Source organism: Balaenoptera physalus, assembly GCF_965194825.1.
Source record: "Balaenoptera physalus genome assembly, chromosome: 19".
Classification (NCBI taxonomy): Eukaryota; Metazoa; Chordata; class Mammalia; order Artiodactyla; family Balaenopteridae; genus Balaenoptera; species Balaenoptera physalus.
In genome coordinates, this window is record NC_138900.1 from 3,227,126 (window position 1) to 3,237,586 (window position 10,461).

The 10,461-nt window shown below is 63.8% G+C and overlaps 2 protein-coding genes across 6 annotated transcripts; one reads left to right on the top strand and one right to left on the bottom strand.

The window, feature by feature from the left end:
- Positions 1-37: 37 nt before the first annotated feature.
- On the bottom strand, positions 38-6,657 carry TMEM190 (transmembrane protein 190). Of its 4 annotated transcripts, XM_082436763.1 has the most exons (6): positions 5,806-6,657; positions 5,566-5,608; positions 2,185-2,220; positions 1,323-1,448; positions 1,156-1,240; positions 38-1,065 (listed from the first exon to the last, which is right to left on the bottom strand). In XM_082436763.1, the coding sequence occupies exons 1-6, from the start codon at positions 5,872-5,874 to the stop codon at positions 840-842; spliced, it is 585 nt and encodes a 194-aa protein (XP_082292889.1). In that variant the 5' UTR covers positions 5,875-6,657; the 3' UTR covers positions 38-839. The 4 variants fall into 4 exon arrangements, with proteins under 4 accessions (XP_082292889.1, XP_082292891.1, XP_082292890.1 ...); XM_082436765.1 differs by lacking the exons at positions 2,185-2,220; positions 5,566-5,608 and adding an exon at positions 5,045-5,103; XM_082436764.1 differs by having other exon boundaries at positions 3,517-6,657.
- A 90-nt stretch (positions 6,658-6,747) lies between these two features.
- On the top strand, positions 6,748-10,292 carry IL11 (interleukin 11). Of its 2 annotated transcripts, none has more exons than XM_082436753.1 (5): positions 6,748-6,920; positions 8,118-8,290; positions 8,460-8,546; positions 8,670-8,831; positions 9,796-10,291. In XM_082436753.1, the coding sequence occupies exons 1-5, from the start codon at positions 6,914-6,916 to the stop codon at positions 9,964-9,966; spliced, it is 600 nt and encodes a 199-aa protein (XP_082292879.1). In that variant the 5' UTR covers positions 6,748-6,913; the 3' UTR covers positions 9,967-10,291. The 2 variants fall into 2 exon arrangements, with proteins under 2 accessions (XP_082292879.1, XP_082292878.1); XM_082436752.1 differs by lacking the exon at positions 6,748-6,920 and adding an exon at positions 6,996-7,672 and having other exon boundaries at positions 9,796-10,292.
- The last annotated feature ends 169 nt before the right edge of the window (positions 10,293-10,461 follow it).

Below are 10,461 nucleotides of genomic sequence, written 5' to 3' on the forward strand. Positions count from 1 at the left end.
GCCCAAGCCCTTGGGGACCTAGGAGCCTAGCTTCACACTGTCCCCTCACGGAGGGGGACAGGAGTGGGGGGCAAGGATCTCAAGCCCAGACCCACCCCTTGAGTCCAGACCTCCCTCAGCCCAGGTTCCTCTGTTCGTTTGAGGTCCCCAGAGATGCAGACAGAGGGACAAAGACTTGCAAGATATTTGTTGGGGGGAATACTTATGGAGGGTAGGTTGGAGTAGCTCTGTTACCTGAGGGAGGAGGGGCAGAGGAAAGAGGACGGAGCAGGGTGAATCTTCAACTGTAATGAACTTCCAGGAAAATTTCCGTCCCGCCACTAGGGAGTCTGAGAGCTGTAGTTGTCCAGGCGTTCGTGGGAAGCAAGGCAAATGCCTACTGGCCCAAGGGCGGCAGGATCCCAAGGGCAGGCAGCAGAGGCTGTCAGGCAGCGGCAGAAGGACAGCTGAGGGGCACGGTGGTCCATGTACCCCCAGCCCAGCTGCAGTCCCAGCCCAGGCCACCCCCAACTCACCCCAAGCCCCTCAGTCCAGACCCCCCATAATCACAGCCCAGGACCTACACTCAACTCAGGACCCCCATCAGCTCAGGCCCGCCCCCATCAGCCCAAGTCCCCCTCAGCTCAGATCCTCCCCACTTACTCCTGGACCCCAGACGCCCGTCAGCTCACACCCCCCATGATCACAGCCCAGGCACCCCCCAAAACACACACACACACACACACACACACTCTCTCCCGGCCTCTGGGTCTTATCTGCCCCCTGCTTCATGCTTCTCAGAAAAGAGACCATGCATCTCTGTGCTATATCTGTATTGAGGGGTCCCTCCAGGGGTGCCTCTAATCTTCCTCCTCCCCTGCTTCCGTTTCTTCGCCCCCTTCCGTGCCCTCCCCATCAGTGCCCCCCGAGACGTCCAGGGCCCCCTCCGTGGGCATGCTGCCAATGGACGCCGTCTTCTTTTCGTTTGGTGTCCGGTCCTTGGATAACAGAGAGACGGTCCTTGACAGGTTGCACTTGCCCTTCAGGAACCACGGCAGCCGCAGCATATCCCGTCGCTTGGCCCACCTGGCAGGGAGGGGACACCCTCAGCTGTGCCGTCCACCTGCCCCCGCCCCCCAGGGCAGGGGAGCCCACCCGAGCCCCGACCCCACTCACCAGAACAGGCAGATGCTGGAGATCAGGAAAAGGAGGCCTCCGCACGTCCAGCCAAGCGCCCACATGTGCTTCCTCCGCATGTTTTCTGCACAAAGCAGGGAGCCGTGAGACCAAGGGGTCCCTGGCACCAGCCCCCACCCCAGGGGCCCTGGCTCCCCGGCACACACCATCCGGCCGCTGGTGGTAGCAGACCCCGTCGCGGTAGCAGCATCGTAGACGCAGACAGAGATTCGGGTTCTCAATTGCCGCCTGGCCCCCACAGCTCTCCCGGTCCCACACATCTCCCTCACAGCCTGCGGACCAACACAAGGGGCAGCTGCCTCACAGAGCCTGACCCCAACACCAGGCTCTGGGGCTGCTGGCCTAGTGCTTACTTCGTGCTGGACCCTGGACTCCAGGCCCCCAGCCCCTCCCCCCTCAGACCCAGGGCTCCGGGCCCCCAGCCCCTCCCCCCTCAGACCCAGGGGTCCGGGCCCCCAGCCCCTCCCCCCTCAGACCCAGGGGTCCGGGCTCCCAGCCCCTCCCCCCTCAGACCCAGGGGTCCAGGGCCCCCAGCCCCTCCTCCCTCAAACCAGGGGTCCAGACCGCAGCCCCTCCTCCCTCAAACCAGGGGTCCAGACCCCAGCCCCTCCCCCCTCAGACCCAGGGGTCCGGGCCCCCAGCCCCTCCCCCCTCAGACCCAGGGGTCCGGGCCCCCAGCCCCTCCTCCCTCAGACCCAGGGGTCCGGGCCCCCAGCCCCTCCTCCCTCAAACCAGGGGTCCAGACCGCAGCCCCTCCTCCTTCAAACCAGGGGTCCAGACCCCAGCCCTTCCTCCCTCAGACCCAGGGGTCCGGGCCCCCAGCCCCTCCTCCCTCAAACCCAGGGGTCCGGGCCCCCATCCCCTCCTCCCTCAGACCAGGGGTCCAGACCCCCAGCCCCTCCTCCCTCAGACCAGGGGTCCGGGCCCCCAGCCTTCCTCCCTTTAGACCCAAGAGTCTAGTCTGGGCTCCCTGTCCCCAGGGGACCCAGGGTTTCCTCCACTGCTCACTCCATGGATAGAAGAATCCCTGGATTCCATTCCCGTCTGTGAAAGAAAAGAGCGGTGTTGGGAGGCTGTATGGAGGGTGAGGAGGCCCTCTGCTCAGCTCTCTGACCCTCTCATCAGCCCCCTCACCTACGGAGCCCTGCATTAGCAGGAAGAGGCCCAAAGCTGGGATCCCAGACCCCACCATGTCGCCTCCCCAGACTCCTGGGGCCTCTGTGGGGAGAGACCTTGAAGGCCATCACCCCAGCAACCGGCTCGGCCCCGCCCGCCTGCCCAGCTGGCCCCCAAAGTTCTAAGTTCTATTTCTAGGGAGCCCACTTAGCAATTGGGAAGAAAGAAGGGGGGGTCATACTGGCCTGGTCACACCTGGTTGCTAGGGAGTTGCTTCCTTAGCAACCAGGTGGAAGGGGCCTTGTGGGTGGGATGGGGCCCTGGCATTAGAAGAGCCTCCTTAGCAACCTGGGTAGAAAGCAGGTGGGAGTCTAAGACATCTCCTCCTTGCCAACCAGGGGACCCAAGGAGTGGGCACCCTGAAACCTTCTTGCCAGGGAATCCCTCTGCTTAGTAAACATTCCTGAAAGGCAGCTCCAGGTGACCCAAAGGCTCCTGAGACCTGGTTGCCAGGGAGTCTTCCCCCTAGCAACCAGGGGCAGGGGGCCTGAGGCCCAGAAGACCTCACTGAGCCCCATTGTTAGGGAGGCCCCCTTGCAACCAGGAGACCTAAGAGGGCGATGAGAAAATGGGGGTCAGGCCATAGGCCAGAGCTCTTGCTCAGGAGTCCCCTGGTCCCAAAGGCATCCAGGCCTCCTGATGGGGAGTGTGTAAAGGGAGGGCCAGGATCGGAGAGATCTGAGGCCCCGGGTGGTGGGGAGGGGACTCATGGGAAGGGAGCCCCTTCTAGCTCAGTCTGTTTCCCCCCCTGCAAACAGGGAAATGGATCCGACTGGGGTCCCCAAGCTTCTGGTTTGGTCCACCCCAGTGGTGGGGGAGGAGGCCAACTTGGGGGCTGGGGTGGGAACGTGATCCCTCATTCTCCCCTGAACCTCCACTCAGCTTTCCAGCCAGTGAGGAGGGGGCTCAGCTCTCCTGGGGCGGTGTGTCTCTGTGTCCAGATCCTGAGTCTGAGGGAGAAGGGAGCTGGGGGGTCTGGACACTTGGATCAGAGGGAAGGGAGCATTTGGGGGTCAGAACTCCCAGGTCTGAGGGAAGAGGGGCTGGGGGTCTGGACCCCGGGGTCTGAGGGAGGAGGGGGCAGGGGACTAGGTCTGAGGGCAGCTGTCCAGGAGTCCAGACCCCATTTCTCAAGAAGCCCTTTGAGGCTGCCTCCCGTCCTACCCATCTCCCGTAAACATCCTGGTGGGTGCTGAGGGGGCCCAGGGTTGCCTTCGTCAGAGATGACACAGGTCTGAGGGGCTCGGCAGGGGGCCGGGGGTGGGGGTCAGAGGGGTTGTGGGGCTGAGGCCGGGCAGCTGCTGACCGTTTCCTGTGTCAACATCATCTGGACCCACTTCCCAATTCCCGGGATTCCTCAGGGATCAAGGAGGGGGTGGGGGGGGCGGGGCCGCCGGGCCCTGGACCGCGGCTTGGGGCTGGGGGGGCCGCCGTCACGGCCCTCACCACTAATGACAGGTTTGGGCTGCCTCTGCGGCCCGCCTGCCCCGTCACCCCCCAGGGGCCAGACAGGACCCCCCAGGGACAGACAGACGGACACACACAGCCTCGGACCTGCTGACCTCACACCAGCCAGCTCCACCTCACCCAGGGGCCAGCACATGAGCAAGGACCCCCTGGGGTCCCCCGTCATATCCCAGTGGCATCTCCCCCCCACGGCTGTCATCACCCCTCAGAGTCTCAGCTCCGTGTCTCCCCCAGTCTTTGTCTCCGAGCCCCTGAGCTTGTCTCTGCGTCTGTATGGGTCCCAATTTTTTTTTTTTTTTTTCATCTCTGTCTCTTTCTCACTCTGGCCTCTGTGCTCCTGTCTCTTTCTGTTTGTCACTGTCATCTCCTGTCATTGTTTGTGAGTCTCCTACCCTGCCTCTCCATCTCTTTACTCGTGTCTCTGTCTTTGTCTCTCCTTCTTGCCCTCCTTTCCACAGAAGTAGCCTGAGTGTCCCCAACCCTGGGGAAGACCCAGGAGTCCTGAGCAGCCCCCGCCCTCCCATCCTGCAGCCACCGGCCTCCTGCTGCCACGCTGAGGGAAGACGACCCCGCATCCCCGGGGTGAGAGGGCCGAAGCAGGCCGAGGGGAATGGCACTAGTGGGGGACTGATGACCCGTGCCTAGACTCCTGACCTTCCCCAGCAGAGCACCCCCAAATTGCAGAATGGCCACAAGTTTTCTCTACCTTTCTAGAAACAAGGGTTTCGGGCCTGGACACCTGCCACCTGGGTCTGAGGGAGGAGGGGGCTGAGAGCTGGGCTCCTGGATCCGAGGGAGTAGGCGGCGGGGGTCTGGACCCCTGAGTCTGAGGAAGGAGGAGCTGGGCTCTTGGGCTCCTAGATTAAAGCAATGGGGTCGGTTCCCCGGAGGTGGAAGGGGCTGCCATCATCAGATCCCCGCTGTGGCTCTCAGGCTGGCCCCAGGCTCAGTCTCCCATCCCCTCAGGCCAGTCCATCCCCCAGGCTGGTGGCCTGAGTCACCTTGGCTGGCCCCACCGGTCTTGGGGGGGGCTACGTCAGTTCTCCCCTCACTGACGCAGCCTTGGGCCCCCCCACGCTGACTCAGCCGGAAACAGGCCCCCTGGGGGCGGAGACCCAGTGGTCAGAGGCCTGGGTCCCAGCATGAGCAGGGGCTGGGTAGGGCCCCTGGGGGGCCCTGGCAGGGGTGGCCATGACAGACTGAGAGAAGCAGAGGGAGCTCTTACCTGAGGCGATGAGGTCATGTCCCACCATGGGGGGGCTGTGACCTCACCTCCCTGGGGACCTGAGCAGTTGCCCCCCCCAAGTGGTGGGGGGTGGGAGGGGGAGGACTTCAGCCGCCATTCATCCTCAGAGCCCCCTTGCCAGCTCAGCAGTCTCAGGGGCCGGTGGGGGGGGGTGTCTGCGGGGGGACCTTTGGAAGTCCTTGTCACCTTCCGTCTTCTCACTACCCTCCACCCTTCTCTGCCACCCTTATCCTGGGGGTCGGGGTGCTCCTGGGGACTTGGGTTCCTGTCATGGTCCCTCACTCGTTCGTTCTGCCCTGAATCCCCGGGGCCACCTCTGCTCCGTATACCTGGTACTCCCTGTGTGCGTCTGTGTCGGCACCACTGTCCCCCTGAGTCTGTGTCTCCCACTCCTGCTCCCACTCCTCTCCGCATCTCCACCTCTCCGCATAGTGTCCTCCCTGCCCTGTCCTGGTCTCCAGCTCCCCGCACCCACCCCAGCTGCTCTCTCCGTGTCTCACCATCTCCATCTCTCCCAGGGGCTCCCTCTTTTTCTCTGTCTCCCTGGATATGTTAGTAAAAATCAACGGTGAGAATAGCAATGGTTCGCATTTACTGAGAGCTGGTTGTGTGCTTTACCGGAGTGAACTCACTGTATCCTCACACAGGCTTTCGGGAGGGGGTCGTGCCCGGGGTATCCCTATTTCACAGATGGAGAAACCGAGGCACAGAGAGGTGAAGCCATGTGCCCGAGGTCTCACCTCTACTGGGTGTCTCGATGCCTCTTTCTCTTGGTCTCTGTCTCTCTGCCTCTGGTTCTCTCTCACCATGTTCCAACCTGTCTCTTGGAGAAAGGCTCCCCCTCTCTCAGTCCCCACTGCTGAGTCCTCATCATCTCAGCATCTGCATCTCTCGGAGGATCTCTGCCCCTTGGGGCTTCTCCATCTCTGTCACCCTGCCTCGTGTCTCTCTTTTCTGCCGCCTGCCTCCCCTCTTTCTGGCATGCCTGTCTCTGTCCCTTTTCCTTTTGGGGGTCTCTCTGGGTCTCTCCAGATGTCTCCTGCTGTCTTCATCTTGCCCCTCAAACCTCACTTCGCTCTCCTGTTTCTCTGCCTCTGCAGCGTGTCTCCTTGGCTGTCTCTATCTCTGCACCTCAGACTCTCCACCTCTGTCCCGTGTCCCCATCTCTCTGTGTGTCTCTACCTCCTAGCCTGGGTCTCGGCCTCTCCATCTCTCTCTGTCCCTGGGAGTCTCACCCCGTCTCACCTCCAGCCCGCCAGGCCTGCGTCTTGTGGCCCCGTTGCCACCTCTACCCCGTCCCCATCACCCCCTGCCACCCCATCTCTCTGCCTGTCCTGGTCCAGCCGGACCCCCGCCCCGCAGCCAGGCCCCAGCTCTTAAGCTGCGCGTGTCTACCCCGGCGGCGGCGGCGGCGGCGGCGGCCGGCCGAGGAGGTGGAGGGAGGGGACGCCAATGACCTCACCAGCCCCTCTCCGACCACCCCCCCTTTCCCTTTTCAACTTTTCCAACTTTTCCTTCCGTGCCCTCCTCCGAGCGCGGCGGCGTGAGCCCTGCGAGGCAGCCGGCTCCGTCGGAATGGAAAAGGCAGGCAGGGAGGGTGAGTCAGGATGTGTCAGGCCGCCCTCCCCTGCCGCCTGCCCCCCGCCCGCCCGCCCCGGCCCCCTATATAACCCCCCAGGCGCACACACTCCCTCACTGCCGCGGCCCTCTCTGCTCACACGCACATGCCTCCCCTCCCCAGGCCGAGGCCCAGCTGACCCCCAGGGCTCCCACGGCAGCGGACAGGGAAGGGTTAAAGGCCCCCAGCCCCCTGCCCCCTGCCCTGGGGAACCCCTGCCCTGTGGGGACATGAACAGTAAGTTGGTTCAAGCTCCCGGAGGGGGGACAGGGAGGGAGGAGGGAGGGACCGTCGGCGGGAAGGGTGGGGAGCAGACAGACACAGCGGAATCGGACCGAGAGACGGAGGAGAGCGAGGGAGCGATGGGGAGGCGGAGACGGAGCGAGCGGGAAGGAGATTCAGAGAAAGCAGGAGGCCTAGAGAAGGGACGGGCAGAGCGAGAGATGAAAGGACGGATCAGAGACGCGGAGACACCGACAGGGCAGCGCGAGGCAGAGAGAAATGGAGACTCGCAGACAGAGACAGACGAATGCCAGGGGGTGATCCCAAAGGGCCAGGGACCCCCCAGGGAGTCAGCGGGGACCGAGAGACGCAGACTCCCAGGGACCTCAACAGAGAGGCTCCGGGAGGGAAACTGAGGCAAAGAGGCCAAGGAGGTGAGAGCAAGCCCAGAACACCGACCCCAGCTACGGGGAGGAAAGGCAGAGCGAGACGCAGGGGTGCAGACAGAAACAGGAGAGCCAGACAGATGCGGACGGACGGGCGGACAGACCGCGGCCTGGGAGGGCCCAGGGGGCGGGCTGGGGGTGTGCTGCGGGAGCGGGGCGGCCCGGGGGTCGCTGATTGGCTGGCGGGAGGGGTGGGCGTGGCCGCTGGGGGATGGGCGGCCGCGGAGGGAGCGGGCCGGAGCCCCCGCGCTGAGCACCGCCGGGTCCCTCTCTCCCCGCCGCGAGCCCGGCGCGCCCGCGCCTCTGCCTCTCTCCGCCCAGGTGTGCTGTGGGGTATCCCCGGCGCTGCGGCCCGGCCTTCCGCGGTCCACTCTGGTGGGGCCTACGCGGGGGTCTCCCGGGGAGGGGTCACGGCCCCCGGACCTCTGTCCAGGTCTCCTTCCCCTGCTCTCAGTCCGGCTCGGGCTCCTGAGCCCCGGGAGGGGGCAGGTTCTGGCCTGTGTCTCCCCCCTCCTGCCCCGCCCCGGGGCCCAGATTCCGGCGTCCGGGGGCGGACGGGAGACGCCCGGCCCGTCTACCCGCCCCGGGGCGCGTCTGCTCCGACGGGCGGGGCGACCAGAGCCAGAGAGGGAGAGGGAAACCAGCCCAGGCCCTGCGACGTGCCCTGGGCGCTCCGCCCTGGGACTCAGAACCCCCACCCCAGCCCCTCCTCCCTCAGATCCCCCAGTCGGGCCCGAGCCTCCTTTCTGTCCTCTCCCTCCCTCAGGTGTTTGCTGCCTGGTCCTGGTCGCGCTGAGCCTGTGGCCAGGTAGAGCTGCTGCCCCGGGGCCACCTCCTGGCCCCCCACGGGCCTCCCCAGACCCTCGGGCTGAGCTGGACAGCGCCGTCCTCCTGACCCGCTCTCTCCTGGCGGACACTCGGCAGCTGGCCGCACAGCTGGTAGGAGAGCCTGGAGGGGATGGGCTGGGGCCAAGACCGAGAGCGGGGAGGGCGTCTGGGCTACCACGGTGGCAGAGACGGGGGAGAAAGGAGTCCGGGGCTCGTGGTGGGGGATGAAGGGACCCCCGGAGCTGGGCAGGGTCCCTCTCACGGTTTCTTTCCCCCCAAGAGAGACAAATTCCCAGCTGACGGAGACCACAACCTGGATTCCCTCCCCACCTTGGCCATGAGTGCGGGGGCGCTGGGAGCCCTGCAGGTAAGGGCAGGGGATGGGTCAAAGGTGGGAGCTGGGCAGTGAAGGGGGTGCAGGGGGTTAGGGGCTGGAGTGGGCAGGTGCCAGGTGCTCCTTGACGCCACCCCCACCCCGCCCGTCCCCCAGCTACCGGGAGTGCTGACACGGCTGCGGGCAGACCTGTTCTCCTACCTGAGGCATGTGCAGTGGCTGCGCCGGGCAGGAGGCCCTTCCCTGCGGACCCTGGAGCCCGATCTGGGCGCCCTGCAGGCCCGGTTGGACCGGCTGCTGCGCCGGCTGCAGCTCCTGGTACGATCACCTGGCTCTGAGACCCCAGGACCCCAGACCCCAGGCCTACTCCGAGACCCTCACCCTGTGTCCCTGAGGCCCCAGACTCCAAAATCCTGCCTGGAAACTCTAAACTCTCACCCTGAGACTCGGAAACCCCATGGTCTTGTTACTCCAAGACTCCCATCCTGAAGCCCTAAGATTTGAGAATCCAAACCCTCACCCCAAGACCTGGAGACCCCGGTCCCAAAACAGGAGGAATCCAGACCCCAAGCCCAGGAAACTCTGAACCTCCAAACCCTGAGACCCATATCCTGGCCCTGAGATCCTGACACATCAAGACCCCAGACCCTCAGATGATGCACCATGACTCAAAGCCAGCCTGCAGACCCTGGTTCTGCAAACCTCAGATCTCAAGGACTTGGACCCTGAGATCTCAAACTAGAAGACCCCAGACCCTGAGCCCTGGGTCCCCAAGAGCTCAGATCTAGGTTGTGAGCCCTTAAGACCCCAAGACCCTGACTTTCAAAACCCCAGACTCAAGACCCTGAGATTGTAAGACTTCAGACCCCGGTTCCTGGACCTGACCCCAAAGACCCTGTAACTCAAATTCCAACTCTCAGCTCTGAAACCCCAGACTTGAGACCCCAGCTCTCACACATGAGTCCCTGAGCTTGATCCTACAATGAGACCCCACATCTAAGACCTCGGCCCCAGGATCCTGGCCCTGATGCTACAGACCTCACCCCCAGCCCTCTGAACCTGGCCCTAGAATCCCAGCCTTAAGACCCCCACCTTTTGGCCCCAGCCCCAACGTCTTGAAGAATTCCCAACCCAGACACCCCACCTCACAGGCCAGAGACACAGTGGAAATATGCAAGCTGGACCTCCCCAACCCTGATTCAGTACAGGCTCCAAATACCCGCTTCCCCGGACCCTAACTGCACCCCTGGCCTGATGTTAACCCTCTGTCCTCTCCTGACAGATGTCCCGCCTGGCCCTGCCCCAGGCGCCCCCAGACCCACCGGCACCCCCCCTGCCTCCCCCGGCCTCACCCTGGGGAGGCGTCCGGGCGGCCCATGCCATCCTTGGGGGGCTGCACCTGACGCTCGACTGGGCTGTGCGGGGCTTGCTGCTGCTGAAGACTCGGCTGTGACCCTCCACCTAGAGCCACCAGCGCCCTTCAAAGCCAGACCTTATTTATTTATTTATTTCGGGACTGGGGGCGTGGTAGCCAGAGGACTCCGCCCTCACCATTGTCTCCCTCTAGTTAGAGACGATCCCTCCAGGAGACCTGGGCAGGGGGGCATCTGTGCCTTATTTATACTTATTTATTTAAGGGGGTGGGTGGGAGGCAGGTGGACTCGGGGGTCCCTGAGGAGGAGGGAACCGGAGTCCCGGATTCTTGGATCTCTAAGAAGTCTGGCCACGGTGTCTCCCTGACCCCCACCCCTCTGGGCTTGGGCAGGAGCATATATTATTTATTAAACAATTATTTTCTGTGTTGGGTTGGGGAGGGAGGGGGAAAGGAGGCCTGGATTTTTGTACAAAAATGTGAGAACCTTTGTGAGATAGAGAAGAGGGAATTAAATTTGTCAAACACATCCACTTAGAGGTGATTTCTCTGGGGGCCAGGGGCTGAGTGCTGGGG

What these genes read in the sequence shown, in the direction of transcription:
- TMEM190 (XM_082436762.1), bottom strand. Translation starts at nt 2,368, where the DNA reads ATGGTGGGGTCTGGGATCCCAGCTTTGGGCCTCTTCCTGCTAATGCAG. An exon ending in GGGATTCTTCTATCCATGGA is followed by an intron (nt 1,449 to 2,184) that starts GTGAGCAGTGGA and finishes GTTGGTCCGCAG; the next exon opens with GCTGTGAGGGAGATGTGTGG. An exon ending in CTACCACCAGCGGCCGGATG is followed by an intron (nt 1,241 to 1,322) that starts GTGTGTGCCGGG and finishes TGCTTTGTGCAG; the next exon opens with AAAACATGCGGAGGAAGCAC.
- IL11 (XM_082436752.1), top strand. Translation starts at nt 7,213, where the DNA reads ATGCCAGGGGGTGATCCCAAAGGGCCAGGGACCCCCCAGGGAGTCAGC. An exon ending in CTCTGCCTCTCTCCGCCCAG is followed by an intron (nt 7,673 to 8,117) that starts GTGTGCTGTGGG and finishes TCCCTCCCTCAG; the next exon opens with GTGTTTGCTGCCTGGTCCTG. An exon ending in TGCGCCGGCTGCAGCTCCTG is followed by an intron (nt 8,832 to 9,795) that starts GTACGATCACCT and finishes CTCTCCTGACAG; the next exon opens with ATGTCCCGCCTGGCCCTGCC.